General features: G+C 36.3%; 1 protein-coding gene across 4 annotated transcripts in view; it reads left to right on the top strand.

Annotated features, from left to right (window-relative positions):
- Positions 1-21,894, top strand: part of LOC131073363 (uncharacterized) — a 160,658-nt gene that overhangs the window by 50,223 nt on the left and 88,541 nt on the right. For all 4 annotated transcript variants that reach the window (XM_059213159.1, XM_059213158.1, XM_059213157.1 and 1 more), the window contains exon 10: positions 18,070-18,132. In XM_059213159.1, the coding sequence (XP_059069142.1) occupies positions 18,070-18,132 (63 nt within the window). The remainder of the gene's footprint in view (positions 1-18,069; positions 18,133-21,894) is intronic.

Below are 21,894 nucleotides of genomic sequence, written 5' to 3' on the forward strand. Positions count from 1 at the left end.
AGTGTGAAATTTCGCCAAGGAGGAAGGAAGGAATATTCTTTGGGAATCTTCTAGAGGGATAAAGTCGCCATCTTTAGGAGAGAAAAACAAGGAAGAAGATATGTGAAAGGGCTAGGTTCCTTGAACCTATTAAAAAAAACAAAAAGATGCTAAAGAAGTTTGAACTTCTTAGCTCTCTCTCAGATTTCAAGAGGAAAGAAGGCATTTAAAGAGCAACAGCAAGTGAATTTCTGAGTTTTGTGAAAGTATTAATCAATTTCTTGAAGGATCTCATCTTCTTTCAGAACTGACAACAAATTTTCCATCAACTTTTGGAGTTAAAAGTATATTTTTCAGTTTAAAATTTGAGCTGTGGACTGATTTTTCTTTTTTATCATTTTTTTTTTTTTTACAAAGGCTAATCTTCACAAATTTTACTAATTGTTGAGCGGATTCTTTTCATACATAGTCTGATTTTTCACAGAATTTCAAATTTATGACAGGCTGAAGGTGAAAAGTTGAGACAACAAAGTTCAAAATCAGGAATAAAATCTCATTAGACTTAGAATTCACATATTGAAAGTTATATTAATTTAATTTCTTTGCCTTTTTCAGGGAATAGATGACCACTCAAGGAGGACTTTCAAGGAAAGTTCAAATGAAGTTTACCAGCAAGGGAGTGCAGCCGGAATCTAAAATCATTTCAAAATGGAAAAAGGTTGAAGACACCAACCTTGGCCATGCTGATTTCCATGACTTCAAGAAAAGAATTTACGGACATGACGGGTATCTACCTACAACAATCTCTCGGATGATGAGAAACGGTATTATCCAGGCAGCTGGATTTCCACCAGTAGTAGAGAGTAATGAATTAATTGTAGACTGTGCCATACACTACAATGCCCAAGAAAGGCAGATTGTTGCACCTGATGGAAGAGTATTGGCATACCTTGAAGAAGTTGCTGTCAAAGAAGCATTCAAGATTCCTATCTACCATGCAACCATGTTCAAAACCAAAGAACAAACTACAAGGTTTTATGAAGCACAACTTGAACCTTGTGCAACAACTATCAACAAACTATGGTTAGAGAAACCAAGGCCTAGCTACAAAAAGATGCCAAAGAAACTTCTTCACACAGATTTTAAAGAAGATTATGGAGATATTCTCTTGGTACTCAGTAGAGTAATGGGCAGTCCTCAAGGTGTGCCATTTGAAACTTGAATGTTTTATTTCAGAGATGAAATCACTGCAGGACTTAAGATTTTCAATTGGGTGAGAATAGTCAGTGATACTATAGATGAACAACTAAGAAACTTGGAAAGAACAAAATCCTTCTATATGAGTTCTTATGTTATTTACCTACTTGCCATAAATTACAAGTACATAGGATTAATTTGCAGAGGTACAGTAGGTAATGGTGAGAATGAAATCAATGTACATGATTGTTACCCACAATTGTAGTTTCATGAGAAATCTCATTTCAAGCGAGTAAATGATGCATTTTTGATGTATATCACTGGAGTATTACAAAGAGGAACTCATTAGAGACTAACTCAAGAAGCTAAAGACTTAATAAGCAGATTTGGATCTTGGTTTATTCAGTATCCAAGATTCACATAATTGAGAATTCAGGGATTTACTGGGTGTCCTTACAGACTTACAATTTATCTCACCAATAGAATGATACTGCTTTGAAGTTTTAAGACAGCTAGAGACATATGAAAGCTTCTAGAGAGGAAAACACAAGTCTGGAATTTCTTTTCCATTTTTTATTGGAAAAATGCTAGAATCTTGTTCAGCAACACAAGCAATTGAAAGTGCAAGGATAGAGATGCAATGGTATCCATTTATCTTCTACTGATCTTGAGCAAACTTCAATCCTCATAATCATATTGGATCAGTAAATGGAGAAAAATACAACCACAAAATGGATCTTGAAGACTTTTGGGCTAATGTAACAAATGAATTTGATATCAGGAAACGAATGTGGTCAAGATTACTCGTGAATTTGATCAGGACAACTAATTTTTTCTGTGTGCCTAACCAGTTAGAAGATGATGGAGAATACACACAAGCACGATATGATGAGGGCAAACCTCTTTTTGCAATAAGATGGTTTGATCCTAAATTTGCAGATTTGACCACCCTGATGAGGCTAGTTGTTAAATATACAAAATGGTGGGTTGATCAACAAATTCAGGAGCTGAAATGAAGAAATATGCCTCTTACGTACAATTTGATGCACATTATGGAGTCATATTCTTCCAATAATGATGAAGCATCTCAAAATGCTGACCCGCCAGAAAGTATAACATAAGGAAGAGAAAGGAAACTAGTAAAAGTTCTACAAGGTCAAAAGGAAAGAAAATTACAAATGAAGGAGCTGTTGGAAAGAAGCAAAGGTCAGGTCAATCTCATTCCTCTATTAGCACATCATCCAGAAATTTGAACAATATATCAATTCTTGAAAACGAACCACTAGGTGAGATGAAAATCCCTTCCCCAATCCGTGAAGAAAGAAACGTGGAAGTTATTCAATAGGAAGCTCAATAGCAACCATTTGCTTCAAACATGAAAATAATAGAATTATAAAGTGATGAGATGAATATCCTAGATGGAGAATTCTAGGAAGGAATGATTTTTGCTCTTTGAGGAGTTGATGATAATCCATGTGTTGAAAACAATCAAGAGGAAGAAGAAATTGAGCAACCTACAATTCCCGATTGGGTAAAAGAGAGGATGAAAGTAAAAGCACCTATGGAAATTCAGCAAGAAGATGATACAATAGATTTCTTGGCTAGGTTAGAAAGGGTTACAATAAAGAAAACAGCCAAGAAGTATTCCTTGATCCAAAAGGACAATGCAAGATTTCGTTGAGTTCAAGTAGCTGTGCCAAAAGCTGATAAGGCAAAAGAAGATATTACTCCTGGAGAGTATGAAGTAACAATTATCAACTTGGGCCCAACCACTAAAAAGCAAGAAGTTCAAGAATTGGATGATTCAGTTAAGACAATCAAGGATAGATTGAAGAAAGAATATAAAAGAAATAGGAATTAAAAATAGAGGTTGAGCAACTGAGATGTTATATCCAACATTTAATCTATTCTATTACTCAAGAAGATACAACAGTCCCTCCGCTCTTGGCTCTTCCACAAGAAATAGTTGGAGACTTTGAAGAAATGAAGGTGACAACTAAAGAAACTAAGGAATGGATGACATACATCAATAATGAATTTGTCACTTTCGTAGAAGAATTGATATTGGCATATGGGTAAATTTCTTCATTACTATCTAGAGTTCAAGACATGGCAGAAATGTGGGAGGATCTCCAAAATATTCAAGATAAAGTAATCCCATGCTTGAAGGTGTTGAAAGGAATTCCCAAACATGAATTAATAGATGGACAAGTAATTTGCAGTTAGAGACATCTATGACTTCAACACATGGTATTGGGCATTGATAGCAAGAAATGAAGTTTTAGAAAGGGTGAAGGATGATGGTGTCAAAATTGAAGAGCTGATTAAAGAAATTCAAAATAAGATTTTCCTTGTAGCCATTGATGTGCTTGGAAAGGAAGCAATTCGAGAAAATGAAATGAACATGTAAAATCTAAAGATCAAAGCTCAAGAGAATTTCTTCACTTTCACAGGACCAATTCTTAAGCAAAATTTGACTAAGGCAGCCACCTTCTTTTCCACCAAGAATGCCTTTTAGAAATAGGAACTAGATTGGGAGAATGCTTTTGCTACCTATGTTGATGACTTGGACCTGATCGAATTCAAGATAAATATGCTGCCACATGTCACAATGGAAGAGGTTAATCCTCTGTGTCTAGTTTCATCGAATATGCTGCCACAGAAAAGGGATAAGGATGCATTCTTCTAGAAAAAAGCTCCCCGTGACCCGTCTTTCTTTTTTTTGCTCTTGTTGGATAACTATTGTAAATTCTATTCAGGGTATCTGTGTTTCGATCTCGGCCATTGATTTGTGTTTGATCTAGGCCTTTCGTTCATTTTCAAAAACTCTATTTAAGCCCCTCTTCTCTCATTTGTTTGGGAGAGATTGGCGAAATTGTTGCTTAAGACTATTATGATAATAAAGTTCATTTGCATAGCTTTGAATCTCTATGTTATCTCATAGTTGCATGGTTTCATATTTTCTTCAACATAAAATAGAATTTGCTTTATTAAAGTTATTAAAATGAATGCAAGATTTGATAGTATTGGTTGGTGAAATCATTGCTCATACTTTTGATGAACAGATGATTTTTGTTCATTGTGAAAAGTTAGCCTGAGCATATTTTGTGGATGTTTAACTTCTACCTACGGATAAGTATTGTTTATTTTGATGGTATTATTCATGGTATGAAAATTCTAAGCACAACCCTTGAAGATTGTACCCACTTTGTTTAGTTGTTTAAATTAGTGAACCAAAGCGTGGTTTAGATTACAACCCTTGAAGATTGTACCGACTTTGTTTAGTTGTTTAAATTAGTGAACCAAAGTGTGGTTTAGATTCACCCAATCTCCACTGTCTCTTAAATTCCTAGGAATAGTATAGAATTCTTGAATCCTTTTCCTTTTTTTCTTTCTTTTTGAAATCCAAAATCAAAAATCCCCCAAAAATAAAGGGTTTTCATAGCTGAAAGTTTTCATTGTGAATGAAATTTCCAAGTTCCTCTTGGATTACCAGCATACATCACCAAATGAGCTATATCCAACATTAAAGTCGCTAGTTCGTAGTAAAAACATTGGAATCGCCATATGATCTTCTTTGCAATCTTAGCATACATAATGTTTTTATTCAAGAGAAGATAGAGTGTCTTTTGGGCTTCTTTATTTTGTGTTCGATGTGTCATAAAACATACACCAACATAATTGGTGCTAGAAGGAAGGCATCTAAAGAGAAATTTCAAACTATTGAAGATTTTTGCAGCATGATTCCAAATGGTTCTACCTGAGGAGGATTTATTTTTAGGTGAGCAACAGGATATTATTTCGTAGTTGAACACTCTTGCCAGGAGAAATCGAAGTAGTGCTCTTGAGTTTAGGCAAGTAGGAGTTGTTATTGACAAAGAAGAGCAATTGGGTCAACAATCCCCAATCATTTTTCAAAGAGCAGTTCCTCCTGTGCCTAACATGAGCATCCCAACAAATCAACCACATCCAGCACGCCAATAGAAGAAGAAATATGATTCAAAATGGTACTTCCAGATAGTGGCATTATTCTAGTACTTAAACTAGATTTTGGCTTCCAGGACGAGCAGGAAGATGTTATTTCAGAATTGTACACCCTTGCATGGAGAAGTAGGAGAAATGCTCTTGATTGGTTTTGGATGTGCTTTATCCGTGAACAAGAAGAATGAAAGGCCCAACACATTGTGGCTGATTTTCGAAGAGCATTTGCAGCACAAAGAAATCAAGCGAATCCTCAACTTGCTCCCGCAAATACCCAACCAACACTTGCAAATCTTCAACAGAATCGAACAAAGTCACGCTAGATAGCATTAATTCCTTCTCACCTGACAAATTCCAAAGAGTCTTAAGATCAGCTGCAAGCTTATCCAAATAATTTGTAGAGTTAGAATCTTCTACTAGATCAAAGCAGAGGGAAAAGATAGTTTCGTCAAGCGAAGAAGAAAATCCATCAAGCAAAGAAGTGCCCACTAAAGATGATATTTCCAGTTTATTCCATATTTCGAGTTTGTTCCAAACTCTGCAGTCTAAAATCTCTGGATCAATTGACTCCAATTCAAGTAGTTCCACCACTAGTTATCCCACAAACTCTAGTTCAAGCAGGAGTACATCAAGCAAATGTCCCAATAGCATGGCGTCTAGCTAGTTCGTCTTCTATGGTATTTACTATTTACCATGACATGCCCAAGAACCCGGAACAATTTTGTTCCAAGTTCCACAATGGTGATATGAGCCACACTACGGAAGAACATATCAATATTTTTGAAGATCTCCTCCAAAATAGATATATTCAAGAAGAAGTTGCTTGCAGGTTGTTCTCATATACTTTTGACGATGAAATGTCTTATTGGTACATCCACTTGCCAGTTGACTCTATCCACAATTGGCAGGAGATGAAAGATACTTTCTTACAAAAATTCAGATCGCCTACCACTCTAGAAGATTTATATAGATAGTTTGTGGAAATAAAAAGACAAGAGCATGAACCAATTAGCACTTTTAACAACAAATTCCATAAGGCTTATACAAGATTGCGTGATCTATACAATATAGACAACGCTACAACATTACCAGTCTATTATGTAGCCTTGGATTGCCTCACGATGATGTTTGTGAAAACAAATAACCCACTCCCGTTGAGTCTAAAAGAAGCTTATGCTATAGCAGTCACGGTGAGTAATGATCTAGGAATAGGAGCTGCCTCATGGCCACTCAATTATTTCGGAAATCTCGCCATCCAAAACTAAATTCAAGGGATCAATTGTGCATTGGCTCAACACATGCTTGTCATAAATCCGGTTCCCACTCCAAATAATCAATTGGTCCTTCACCCAGGAGCGCCTCTTTCTCAAGCGCCTTCATGATAACTGGTGTATTTTCAAAATGCAATGACCTTAGTTCGAACCCAGGAAGAAAAGGATGAGATGAAGGAATTGATTGACTTAGTCAAGAAGCTGTCCACTGAAGTAACGTATTTGAGGGGTCAGAATAATCAAATACAAAACATGCAGAGAAACTATCAGTCACATCAAGGAAATTACCAAAGTCTAGGTCCTTGTGGATATCAAGGAGTCAATCAAGGAAATAATCCAAATTTTCAAGAGAATAACCAAGGTTTCCATAACAACAATCGAGCATACCAAAAGAGAACATGGAATACTGCACCGAATAACGGAAGTGTGCCTTCACCCTTGGATAATCCGCTTGCTTTTGATAAGGTTTTCTTAGCTAAATCAACATAATTGGATTGGTGCAGATTACACAACACGAATCAGCATAATGAATTAAATCGTCATGAGTTTCAAGTAGCAGCGGGCATTGTCAAAAATGACAAAAGAAATACAGAGATGTCAGAAAATCATTCAATAATAGGATATGAATTGGTTCCTGCGCCAAGATATGATCAAGCTTTGGTCCTGGAAGAATACAAATTTCCGTTTGGATCCCAAGAACATATTTTTTACATCAACCAAATCATAGATTTCCACTTGCATTTGCCAACGGTCCAATGGAGGTGCCACGATATCAATCTCAAGTTTCGCCAAATGAACCAGTCACAAGCAATGGTTACAATTTTCCTCCACTTTATGATAGTGTCATTATAGAAGGAACAAAGGAAGTACAATAAGCTCAACAAATGTTAGGGAATCCGATGAAGGTATATCAAATAAATTTTCGGGATAAGGAGTCGTTGACTACGCCAATCCCACCAAGTAATTTCCAAACACCTCCCCATCAAAATGCGAGCAACGTTCCAAGTCCTCCAAAAGATTCTCCAGAATATAGGCAGCCCAATGGTCAACAAAGTGATCAACAAAATGCTTAGGAGAGTGAAAGAAGACAACAATCTGCTCCACAAATAGAACGATAGAGGAATGATTTTCCTAGAGATGAATTGAAGAAATTAGGTTCGTATGTGCTAGAAGAATTTAAGAAGATCAAAGTCATCTTGCCTTTGATTGAATTAATGAGAGTTCTTGAAATTTGGGAAACATTATTGGGTAGTTTGACTAATACTACTATTCCACAAAGCACACCAAATGTTCCTAGAAATGCCAACAATGCTCCGCAATTCGATGTAGCGTCTCTTACAAATATTGTTCAAGACAAACCTCCCTTGTTCCACAATGCGTTTGATGCACCCAAACAACCAAGTTATGTAGTTGTAATTCATAATTCATGTGATGATCCCATAGAGAAAAATATATCGCCAAGCATGGATCTACCTCAAAAGGAACCAAGTGCTAATAAATATTGATTATTTTAATCATTATATTAAATGACATGAAGTAATTTAATATGGATGTTTTTGGTACTATAGCTGAACAAGCAAGATCAAACTTGAGTTCGAAGCCAATTCCACTTAATTTTGAAAGGATTAAAAGTAATATAAATCTTGTAAGGTTCGTTTCATGATAATATACACACACTCAAGAAATAGTGCATGGTATTTACATGTTATAAGTAGATTTGCACAAAAGAAATGAATTTGGGAGGTTTATTTAGTAGTTTTTCAATGAATAAAAGGATGGTGTATAAACAATGAGAAATGTTGGTTAGAAAGTAACTAGTTTATCAACAACCTAGAACTACCTGTGGTATAAACAATAATGATAAGACTTGTTATTTATGTTAATAATTATAAGATTTGGCTATGAAGTTTGTCACCCAAGATCTAGAGGCCTAATGGAAAACACAATAACAAGAGAGAAATAATTTGACAAGAATAAATTGTATTCTCATTAATGATGCAATACAAATGGATCAACTGGATCGAATGAATATTACATAGGAGACCCCTTGGTTATATAGCCAAGGCGAGAACATAGGAGTGCATAAGATTACAACAAGTGTCATAATCTTATGACATGAAACAAAAAGTGAAAAGCTATCATCTCACCTAAAGTGGAAAAGTGATAGTGTGATAACAACACTAAAGGTGGATCACCCACCAAAGATGGAAAAGTACAGCCACAAAAGTCGGATTTGATTATTTGATAAAGGCACTAAAGATGGAGACACCACATAAAGTGGAAATGCTCCAACAACTCCTATGTAGTTCCCTAAGTAAGCTTAAGTGATGTGTAATTAAGACCTAGATGAGAAATAACCTAGGTAAAATACCTTAATTAAACCAACAATAATCATACAAGGATGTAATATTGTATTTATTCTAACAATCTCTGTTTATTACGTCATTGTCAAAAGAGTATAAGTCAAGAAGCTCTAGGAAGCTTTAAATTTTATGGCAGCAAGAGATTTGATGAAAATATCTGCACCGTGCTCTTGAGTTCAACGATATTGGAGCTGAATATTTTATTTGTTGCAGATGCTTGTGAATATATTGGACCGAACCTCAATGTGTTTTGTGCACTCATGAAAAACAGGATTTTGAATAAGCTTCAATAGTCTCATTGTTGCAAAATGGAACAATAGGTGTGTACACACATTCTTGTCAAGATGTGACATTATGTGTTGCTTCATAGACAACTTCACTTACGATATGATATTTGTTTTTGTGAGTGAGCAATAATGTCTTGCTTTTTAATCTCCCATGGTACTGGCCTATATTTCAAAAAGAAAACAAAGATTGAAGTAGGTTTGTCATCAACAAAATCTACATAGTCCACTTTGTGTATCCTTGCAAAGAAAAATGTGCATTTTATTTATATTTATGCCCATACTCCATTGCACTATGGTTGCATCTCAAAACTTGCGTTGTTGCTTTTAAAGCTCTTGCCACAATGGCATCTATTGATTTACGCTAACTATTGATTTTAGAGAAGAGATCCAATAGTTTGAAGCTCCCTATTGTCAAATACAACTAGGTTCCTTAAGGATCATTGCATGGAAGCTTCCTCCCTTCTTTGTGATTTTAACATTGTTCTTCCTTTCACAAAGTGTGGTTGAACCCTTGGTCAAGTAATACTATTTCAATCTGGCATATCCTATTGCATGTTCAATACACGACTCTACTATTCCAATGACCATTAATTACAAGCTGCAAGTAGACATTCTGGTTAGCTAAGATTTACTATTTGATAGATATCTTATGCACTCTATATTGAAAGATAATAGGTGGCACATGCATTCAATGAAGGGCATCATGGCTCCCATCATTTGTTGTAGAAGTTTCTAACTGACTGCATGTGTCTCCTTTCAATTGCCTATTTTCTATCATTTGATAGATGCAATTGAGGTAAAGTTAAATAGAAGGAAGAGCATGCGAATGAAATAATATGTCAAGTGGATATCAACATGCAAAAGTGCCCGAACACCGTGGAAATCAAAATATATGTGACAAAGCTAGGGCAACTATATGGACAAAGCAACTTTGGAGAAAAAGGGAGTACCATGTCAAACATTTGAATCCTACATGTGATGATGAGCAAAAGGAATATATAGGAGCATAAATAAGATGGAAAGTGAACATGTTAATAGTTCAGCTAAGAACTAGCTTGCATTTTCTTAGTTGCCATGCTAGAAGATGGACAATGCCTAATGAAAAATGGGTTGATAGGATATGTTGCTTTTGTACTTTGGCGTTAGTGGAAACAAAATGACACTACATCATAGAATGTCCAACTTACAAAGATATAGGGATCGATTACATTGATATTCTAAATGTTAGACTCCTTGATTACCTTGTTTGAAGAGGAAAGGCTAACAAGAAGAGCAAAATATTTCATCAAGAATAACAATAAAATATCTTAGATAAAAAAGGAAATAGATGCTAGTTAGACTTAATAAAAGGGAGCTTGCTTGTTGGAGCTTATATGCATGGCAACATTGTTTAATATTGAAATGGTGAAAAATGCGATCCTAGGCTAAGAGTATTAACCTAGAATCAATTCCTTTTCAGATGCATTTCATTTAGAAGAGGTGTGAATGGGTTTGACTACAATCCTCAACGGATTGTCAAATTGTCTTGGATCCACACCTAATTTGTTTCATTGTTGTGTTGTGTGTGATTGATTGAATATGTGTAATGAACTAGCTAAAGAAGGCAATTTTGAACAAGATTAACAAAATGCTTAAAGATCATAATAGAAATGCAACACGGAAAGGTAGATTTGGAAAGGAAGCGCAAAGAAGAACTTGTTGCTGTAATTTGGAGTCGATTGGGCAGGACATTGGCGTTGGGCACTGGAATCTAGAAGTAGATGCCAATGTTGGGGATTAGGTTAGGAGCTTTTTTGGCTGTCCTAAAAAATTGGGGCAAAACAAGAGGACACTAACGTTGGGCACTATTGTCCTAGGGTTTTGGGCTCTGCAAAGTTTGAAACTAGTTGTCGTTGTCTTCTCAATTTGTTAGTATCGTTTTCGCAAATTGGATTGCTTGGATTTGCACCCGAACACATAAAAGAGAGGAAAATGTTGTGCTATATATGGTCTTGCCAAAATCAACCCCATGTTGGCGTTCCCACCTCCACAAGAGTAATGATGAATGACAACAATTGCATGGTGCTTCAGGAGTAGGGGCAAAACGGTATTGTTGTCGTAAATTGGATTCCTTGGATTTGCACTTGAACACATAAAAGAGAGGAAAATGTTGTGCTGTATATGGCCTTGCCAAATTCAAACCCCATGTTGGTGTTCCCACCTCCACAAGAGCAATGATGAATGATAACAATCGCATGGTCCTTTTGCAGTATAGGCAAAACGAATAAAATCAACCACAATGATTACCTTAAACATAAAATCAGTGTTTGGATTTCATGTAAGGTGATGAAGACTTGCTCTCATGAAGTCTTGCAAAACATTAGTACAACATGATAACAATAATAATGAATGATGCTTGATAAAAGATCTTAGTTTGCTTCATGATAATCTTCAAATTTCTCTGCTTGATGGATCTTGAATCCTTGTTAGAAAGACTTAAATTGCTAGATTGATCACTAGATTTTTCGTTAAGCCTTTTAAATGAGGGAGTCACATTTATATGTGTCTTGCACCTTTTTGCAAAAAACTCTTTAGGAGAGGCCGACAACAAGATTACAACCATTAAGGGCTTGAAGTTGACACTCAAATTTTTGAATTAGGAGCCAAATTGGGAGGACACTAGCACTGTGTGCTAATGTCTAGTCCTTTTTGGCTACGCAAAGGGCTAGGCACTAGAGGGGCGACCTACCCTTTTTGGCTACGCAAAGGGCTAGGCACTAGAGGGGCGACCTAGTGCAATCTTCCAAGGATGTTGAAGGATTTTCACATCAAGAAAGTGCATTTGAATACCTTAAGCGACACAATCCAAACTACTATCCACAATCGAACTTAGCTCGAATTTAGTGGCTCAAGCTAACTTTACATTGCAACTTATAATCAGCAAGATGCGAAAAGTATGAACCATGGAAATTCATTAAACACCATTACATTCTCCAATGAAATAAAAGCACTAACTCTACTTCTACTCTAAGTGAGGAAGGTGAAACCATGCAAGTTTTGAAAAATAACTTAAGTGAACATCATCAGAGAACAATGCATCACTGTTATTATCTCAATAACTTATCACAACAATTTCATACAAATCTCCCTGCTTTGGAAATGAAGGGGTCACCCCCTTATATAGGCCTCCAGCCTTGATTACATGCAATCCCTGATTAGGGTTTGACCCAAAAGATTCCACACACATGATGCAACAAGGTGGGAATAAACATTAATAACCCATCATGCCCATTATCCATTAATTACATTCTACCAAAAATGGCATTCATTGTGCATTAAATGCACCACTTTTTTCAAATTTGCCCTATGTGTAATAAATGCACCATCACCTCCAAAATTGGTTACATGCAAAAGATGCTCCACCACTGCATTAAGTACGACAGTTGCCATGCAATGAATTATCCTCCACCTTGGTCAAATATTCTAGCAATGAATGTGCCACTATGCCTTCATGTAAATAGATTCACGGCATGCAAATGGACCCTACTGTCATTTATAATTTTCCTGGTTGTGCTTCATTAACATGGAATATTCTCTTTGCATGTCAGCAACTCATCCCTTACAAGAATCTCTCCATTCTGGGCTCACAAAAGAGATTTTGAAGATTTTCTTGCCTTGGAAGAATTTTAACAAATTTATCTGCTCCTGCAAGAATCTTGCACATCTGGAATTCTTGGAGAGAGAAAATTCTTGAAGAGAGAATTTTGTCCTTAAGCACACTTCGTCTTGAAGGAAGATTTTCCTGACCACTGACCATTTTCCATGCTTAAAGAATTTTGTCTTGTTCTGAACTCTAGAGAGAGAAAATCTTCTTACTTAACCAATTTTCCTTGTGCCTTGAAATTCTTCACCTTGGGCACATTTCTTCCTTAAGGAACTAATTTCTTCAATCTTTAGCCAAATTTCACACTATCTTAAGAATTCTGTCTTGAAGGAAGGAAATTCCAACACATCGTCTCGAAATTTGGGTGAATTTTCATGCCTGAAAGAGGATTTAAAAAAAATTTCGCAGGGGGAATTTGCTTTCACATTTTCATACTTGACTTCGAATTTCCATGCCTTGGAATTCATCCTTCAATCTTGGGTGCTGGAATGACCTTGTGGAGGAATTTTCTTTGGAAGGAAAATTCCTTTCCTTGGTTTGGCGCTCCTCTTTATCCTTGGGCACTAATTTGATGTCTTGGAGGAATTTTGATAATCATTGACTTTTCTTGCATATCCCCTACCTAGCGCTCATCTTCCAACCTATCTCTTTTCCTTTTCCTAGGTAGTTTAGGGTAGGCTAGTTGTTAAAGCAGTTTTTATTTTGCATCATTTGTAGTAATGGCATGGCCTTAGATGGTTAATTAGTAGTTGTACAATAGAAGAGAATGCTGACCTTCTCTAGAGGGTTTTGTGTAGTTATGTGAAAGCAACTTTTTTATTTGAGTATCTTTGGTATCACAAAGCTTAGTAGACACAATTCACATTTTTGCTTCACTTGTTAAGTGTTGGTTGCAGCCTTGAGGTCCGCACACCTAGGAGAATTTTTGTCTAGCCCACATATGAGTGTGAGGTTCCCTACTTGTTTGCTCTCTATGAGAGCTTTTCTTCCAATGCCTATGGTTAAAAATCCATAGGTAATATGTTTACTTCAATTGAGCCTCAAACTAGTTGATGATTTATTAGTTACCTGCGCTAGGACTTGAACTCATTGTAATTATTATAGGTTATCATTACCGAGGATTGTATTGAATCGTATTTGATGGGATTAATTTCGCTAAGGATTTGACCAAACAAATGAATACATTAACATTTATAGTACAATAGTTAGTATGTAATGGCCCCTTCTCGCACATAGTCAGTTTGGCTTCCTATCAGCCTATTCTCAGGGTTCCGGTAGGTTAAGCAAATTTGGTCAAGGAACTCAGTGTTTTGTGGAGAGGTCGAGCTTGTGATTTTAGTGTGTTTCGACAATGCATCTATTTTTAGCATATGCTAGTTTTAGGGTGCTATTCCGAGCACTTGGTCTTAGTTTCAGTTCCCTCTTGGCTTCAGAGTGAAATGTTTTCAATTTCAATGCCTTGGCGAGCTTTCTAAGGTGAAGTGGATAATATTTTATAATTTTCATTGAAGTGTTTAAAAAGGTAACTTTATTTTATAATCTAAGTGATTAAAGTGTTTATTAAGTGGCCCCAAAAATGGATGCCATGGTAAGGGGAAATTGTGTTTATTAAGTTGCCTCAATGGGGAGGTCTAGATGAAGGGGGTGACTAAAGTGAATTTAAATATTATTGAAAGACAGCTTGTGAGAAAACATTATGATTCAAATTTGTGTTGCCCTAACTTTTTCCTTCAACTCTATAAATATGAGTTGTGACTCTCATTTCTGCATTCTGAAATCACCAACATAAAGAAATGCTGCTGGAATGAAGTTGGATAGTTCACTTGGCGCTGGTTGAGGACGAAAACCCTCTTCAATTGTGCTGGTTTTGGTGGTAAAATATTCACCCTAGCTGGTTGTAGCTAAGAGATTGTGTTTTCAGTGTTCTTGGCTTGCAGTTGATGATATTGGTTTGAAGATGAAGAAGGTTTTTGAAGTATTTTGATGTGCTTAGCTTTTTTTTGGAGTGCTGTTCAAGTTTGATGTGTGATGCAATTTTCTCAGTGCTAGACTTCCATTCTCAGAGTTATAGAGAAACCTCTTTTTGCGTATATCTCTTCGAGGGAGATTTATTTGTTTCTGGGTATTTTTGCATATCTCTTATCTGAGCTGGGCAACCTCTTTTGATAGGTCATTTGCAAGATTTGGTTAAGAAATGAATTCCTAAGGCTGGTTGAACTTCTTGGAGGGTTGTACATTCCCTCTTTTGGCATGTGGGAGATTTGGGAGGTCAAAATCTGCAATTTGACGAGGTTTAATAAATGCTTTTGAGGTGCTTGGAAGGATGGAATCATCTGAAGCAGTTTGGGACAGATTCGTGGGGAGTTTGGTTATCTGTAAGTTTTTAGAGAAAATCGCCCCTTTGCAGTTTCTAGCACCCAGATTTGCAGCAGACCATTGGAACTCCTTTCCACACTGGGAATCACTCATTTCAATGTGTTGGGACTTCTTTGGTGTGGACGGATTATTGTTGCATGAGTTCTGATTGTTTAGGTAGCTTGGAAAAGTATAGTCAATGACGCAATGTCTCATATGTGCAATGTTTATTGCCAATGAGTTTAATTAATGCAAGCTTATAACAACCTTAAAGAAATCCATTTCCAAGTCTGCACTTGTGCTAAGTCTGATTTTAGTTTATTTTAATAAGTTTGATGAAGAATTAATGGTGAGCTTGCTGTTTGGATGCACTTATTTCTATCATATTTGGAATGTATCATGTTTTATGAATGTCCTTCATTGTGAATGAAATCTGAAAGCAATCAGCAAACAGTATACATTTGGTTTCAAACACTTGCAGAACTTTCAGGAAAAAATAAATCAGGGCCGCATGTTACATGGTATATATGACACGCAACTGGGATTATGCTTAATTAACTACACTTTTTCTCTCAGTCAACCCTATACAATAGTCAATATGATATACAATTACCACTTTGTGGTCAAATTAAGGTCACCTGTCAGCTCACCTTATAAAAGAAGCAATTTTATACTTGACAGCTTGTCAATGGTTAAGATAAGCCAAACTGGTCAACAACAGTGGATTCATAGTCACACTTCGATTGGTCAGTCAAACATGTTGATTTTGTAACTAGGTTAGGAAAATAAATAGGATTCGGATTGCCTTAAGGCATCATCCGAATCCTTATAGGGCAGGGCCCTATCTATTGTATTTATATGTAATGTGTAAAACAAATAGGGCTGGGCCCTATTCCGATGTTGTCCGAATCCCAAAAGGGGGCTGGGCCCTGCTTCATTAAGGAGGCGTGTAAATAGGGCTGGGCCCTATCTCTATGTGCACAAACTCGAATAGGGCTGGGCCCTTTATATCCTACACGCCAAGCAACATGAAACATGTTCATCATATTATAGGGCCGACCCTATATCACTTCATGTAACGTGTGGCCCTAAATAGGTGCGCTCCCCTTGCAATATAACTTAATCATTATTAGTACGCCAAAATAGGGCAAGACATAAGGTAACGTGTAAGCCCTATAATTGTAATTAAGTCTTGGCACAAAACTTAAGGTGAAGCCGACTTGAGTTGGTCTCCACGACAAATATAAATAGAGATTAATGTGTATGCATTAAACACTTAGTTTTCATCATCAATGTGAAGTTAGGTCTGCAAGATCTGTCCACTCATTCTGGAGGTTAGCGAATCCTCATTGAAGGCAAGCGAACCACTTCTGATCAAGGAATCAGCGAATTACTTCTGCCATCAACATTTGCCATACATGCGATCTTGGACAGTGAATACATTGAAGAGGATAGCAAGTTCCTCTTGAAGGTCTACAAACATCATTAGGTCTGCAATTTTCAGTGAAGAACTATGAAGAGCTGGAAGCTATATGCTGATGATATTCTTATATAAGAAAGAGATAAGTCTGCTATCTTCTGCTGTTACATTGTGCCCTAGCTGGGTTACGACTGTAACTCTAATTCTGCCCTAGGTTGACAGTTATATCAGATAAGTAATCTGATCTTTATTGCCATTGTATTTTACAATTAATAAAAGGATCTAGATCTGATTTGTTGCTGGGTTTTTCCTCCAAGAGGGAGGTTTTCCCAGGGTAGTCTTGTGTTGTGTGATCCTCTATTTGTATGCTTTACTGTGCAACTTTAGTTTTCTGTTTATTGTGGATAATCTAATCATGAAAACTAACAAAACATAGATTACAGGTTAAGTCTGCATATTTTTGATATCATTCATTTAAATTCTCTTCTCAACTCTACTCTTGATAATGAGATAGGAAGAAGGAAGTTCATTGATCCATGCATAGTAATGGGGCTTCATAATATCTTTACAGTCACTTATATGCATTCAGTGAGGAAATTTTTGAAGGCAAGCATTCATTAGGCTCATCAGTAGTGCTATTATAGTTAATGCTTCATTTATGCAACGTTGTCAGAGGAGGAGAGAATAGATATTCAAGTTCATTATTGGTGATTATCATTGTTCCACGGCCGTTGGGGATGGGGGGATGCGGGGACGGGCTTTAGGGACTGGGGGACAAAAGGCCTAAGTTTTGGGGGCGGGTTTCAGGGATGGTGGGACTTGGGCCTGGGGGGGGGGTAGATGCGTACCTGTGGAACACTGGTGATTATTCAATAATGGATAGCACTGTAGGTTCTGCTGTTACTCCATCTTTTCTATGCTTTGTATGGCTTCTCTGGGGTAGTAGGTTGTGTCACTTTGATGCATCTCGTAGGGTTTGTATGCTTATAGCTGCTGGTTTTCTCAATGATGTTTGCTACTTTCTAGGATTGACACATTTCTAGATAAATTCTTATGTTTTGTTTTATTAGGTGGATATATTTTTGGCTCTCTTTTACTACAATAGTTTTTTTTTTTTGATAGGTAAATAGTTAGATAGGGCCAGCTCCCTTTTATATTAATAAGTTCAAAAATTTACATCCGATTGTTCAGCAATAGATTTACTACAATAATTGTTGATGGTACAGCTAAGTTGCATTTACATTTGTTGGTTGTTTATTGAAATCAATATAATTTTTCCGTCTTTCTCAAATGTCTATAGCAATATATACTAATAAAATTTCATAACATTATCTTAGAAAATGTTATCCTTTCCTGCAGACCTTGGATATTATAATTCGAAAAAGAAAAAAACATTTTTTTTTTGTAATTTTTAAATTTTTTGATTATATCTTTTAGACTCTTGTGGATCACAACTATTGTGGATATGGCTTTAGTGCTAATAGTCATGTATTTGTGTAGCTTATAGATTTTATCTGGTCTGTATCTTGAAGTTAATATGCTGTTTAATGTTGCATCCTTATTTTCCTTGCAGCACAGCATTTTCCTTGCTTCAATTGGGAGAAGTTCAACCTGGCCATTTGATTCTTGATCCGATGTATGATCCTTTCGCTGTTTAATAGTTGCCATGTTTAATATTTGCAAGTTCATTTTCTTTTTTTTTGTGTTCTCAAATGGAAGATTTGGAATCTAGGACTTTCATAAATCAAGATATTCTTTAGGTGAAATTGTTTGTTGGGACCTATGAAGCTGTATCTTGTTGAATAAATTATTGTTTATGTGATTGCAAATGAAAATAAGGAACACTCTGGTATGCTAAAGGTTCATTACCTTAACATACTAGTGTTTTTCTTTCTTTGAGTATGAATATGAAATAACATGTGTTTACTCTTATAAGCTAATTAGAATAACACAGAAATGGGAAAGTATATGTAGTTGCTACTGACATAAAAAAGCACTCCCAATTTGTCATTTGGTTATAATAGATGACCACAGAAGGTTGCAGAAGACCAGTATAGTGGCTAACATATGCTCAGAAACAAAAATCAGAACCCAAAAAGTGCATTATATTCTCCTTAGTAAGTATAGTGATTTGCCCAAGGAAGTGCAGGGAGGAATCCTATAGAGAATAGCTAAAGTGCATGTTGTGATTTGTGTGATAAAGGAGTAGATTAAATGATTTCAGAAAGGTACCATGGCAATGTAATAGATTTAGTTTGCAAGATTTTGGCAAGAATTGGCTATGGAGTAATAAGGTTGCAGGGATTATGGGGGCAAATGATATCAATAATTGCAGGAAATAATTGAAAAATAATGTAGATTGTGCAGGAATAAGCCTAAGATTCGAAGGACAAGCATTAGGGAATGGAGGCTTTAATGTGTAGTAAGAGTAAAACCATAAAGCATAACTTTTGTCAGCAGACACTGTTGGTATTTTGATGATGTTTAGTTGTGATTGGCATTGATGGACACACACTTATTTGATGAATGTATTATTCTCAACCGGTAACTATTCTAACCGGTATTGTATGAATAGTCTTTATTTGATTGAAGACTATTGGTGTTTTAAAGGAGAAGCTTATCGGTCAAGTGGTATGAAGACCTTAAGCGGAATGGAGACCCCGAGCGGCAGTTAATCTTTTGATCAGATCGACTATGATCAAGTCCAGTCTTCACCTATCAACTGATGATTGGTTTATGTAATTAACCGGTATACATGTAATGTGTGATGAGTTATCATCCACCGACACTTTAGCGGTGTTTCTGTGCCATGTTACCAAATGTGTCTAGATGCACTGTACCTAGGAAATTGTAATCTAATCCTATTGGACCGACATGAAATCAAGTTCCTATTTAAGGACATCATGTCTAGGGTTTTGAGAGAAATAGAAGTTGTTATGTGCGAGTCTTTTGAGAGGAAAGGTATCTTGTGATTGAGATTGAGAGTGCAAAGCATAGAAGACTGAAGTAATGCTTGAATGCATTAACAAGGAGTTATTAGGGATCTAATCAAGCATTTTGTGCTACTATCTAGATCATTCACTTGTTGATTACTAATATCTTCGACAAGTCTGAAACCCTTAACCGGGTAGGCCTAGCCAAGCCTATTGTAAATCTTCTAACAAGGTGGTCCACAGTTGTGGATCTGAAATCCTTTAACAGGGTAGTCTTTAACATGACTTATCTCCTAACAAAGATCTGGATTCCTAACAGGATCTGTTCTGGTGAAGAACATTGTAAGACCTTAATTGGTCTGGTTACTATTCTGCAGATAGTTGACTTGTGAGTTTTACTCACCGTGGTTTTTCCCATTTGGGTCTCCACGTCAAAATATCTTGTGTTATGGTGATTGTGCTTTTATGGGTGAATGCTTTATTTGCTATTTGGCTTATTTATGTTTTAACCAGTTTATTGTTTATGCTACTACACCGGTCTACTAGAAAATTGTTTAAGAGTTTGGTTAAGTTTTTAGGCATACTAATTCACCCCCCACCCTCTTAGTATTCATCAGACGCTACTGCAGTCACATTAGTGTCGAGGACACAGGTTTGCAAAATGTCAGGAATGGATAGTAAACAATTAACGGATGAATGTTTGGTCTGTATGATGCTTTGCTCAATGGTTTCAAGCTCAAATATGAGCTTAATAAGTGCTAGAACATGTCTAGGGGAATGCCAACTAAAGTGATTGCTCATATGGAGTGAAAAGTGCAAAGTATGCAATTTTTTGACACTAGAATGATAAATTCTCAAGTTTTCTTTGATTGTTTGATTTAAGGCCTCATATACTAATTTATTGTTGCAAATGCCTATGCAGTTGGGCGTAATATTGCTGTCAAACAGATAGTTAAATAGAAAATATGTTTTGTGGCTTGTCCTCTACTTTATTTATATTAAATATCCTACCAGTTTTTTGTTCTGATAGGGTTTATGAGTGAAACATTTTTGTGCTATTTGGTCATGTGAGTTGGTTCTTAGTTTAGCAATCATGATTTTATTAATGAGGTGAGTAACCTGGTGAGGGTAGGCTAGTTTGGGGTTGATAGTGTACATATAATGCAAAGTTTTTTCTTGGTGTTTCATTTTAATAATTTTATCATCCTTCAATAGGCTGTTTGCAATTATGGTTTGGATAATTGTTTCAAGGTTGTCCAATTTTTATGGTAGCGTGTGTTCATGAATATCCTAATATTTTAACTGTTTATTTGAGTCTTCTTTCCAACTTTTTAGCAAAAAATGGATAACTTTTACAATGTCGCTAACACTGAATGAACATGGTTGGAGACAATTAAGCTTTACCCAAACAAGCCCTTGAAAGTAACATGGTAGATGCAGCAAGACACATTAGAAAAACACATGGAAACAAATGTTATAGCATAGATTTAAAAATTGTGGGAAACTTGCAAATACTCACGAGTTGTAATGTCCCCTCTTCTTTAGTTACCATTCAGTTGCTCAGATTCACCTGTCATCCATCTCCACAGGTGAAGTTCGGTGTTTGGAGATGAATTCGCTAGCCAAAGGGGATCTAGACTTAGTCATCTTATGACTTTGGTGGAAATAATAAAGTCGCTTTATAATATAAAGTTACATAAGTTAAAAAGTTAATTTAAAAGATGTTTATTAAAGACTTTATTAAGTTACCTTGCACACATCCCTAGGTGGTAAAGAAACTTTATTATGGCCCCTTCTTAATGACTAATTACCCCCTCATTGCTGGTCAAACTTCTTTAAGGAGAAAAGATTCCTTTGGAATCTTTAAATGATGCCAAATAGTACGATGATGGTTTGAGGGGTAAAAAAGAGGCATGGAGTTGGAAAGACGTATCATTTTTGTTTTGGAAATTATTCATTTGGTCTCTGCAGCAGTCTACCATAGCAGGTACAGCTTGTGGAATCTTGATTGAGGGTGAAACCCTTCAATCTTGGACTAGTTGGACGTTACCCCAACCTTCTACATCACTCCAGCACTCATATTTATGCACTTATCAGGCCATTGGGGCCCCAGATTCCTTTGTTTTAGACATCAGATTTCAGGGAAAGTGGAATTGATTAGATCTGGACGGTTTTGGAGAGAGTTCTTTGCAGATCATTAGTAATTAATGCCAGCCATACTGTTTATCAGCCAGCCATACCCTAGCCTGGAGGTGTGGTTGCCAAATAAATAAACTAGGGATATTTAGGAGTTGGAATTGGGATTAATTTTATTGTCAGCAATAAGGAAGAACAGATCCATGGTTTATTTAGAGGAATTCCAGTACATGTGGTCTACAGAAGCAATTCATTGAGGAAAAGGGACATAATTTGGGAATCTTGCCTGGCAAGAATTTGGAATTCCAACTAGGTCTGAATATTTCTTC

This window comes from Cryptomeria japonica, chromosome 10 (assembly GCF_030272615.1).
Source record: "Cryptomeria japonica chromosome 10, Sugi_1.0, whole genome shotgun sequence".
Lineage (NCBI taxonomy): Eukaryota > Viridiplantae > Streptophyta > Pinopsida > Cupressales > Cupressaceae > Cryptomeria > Cryptomeria japonica.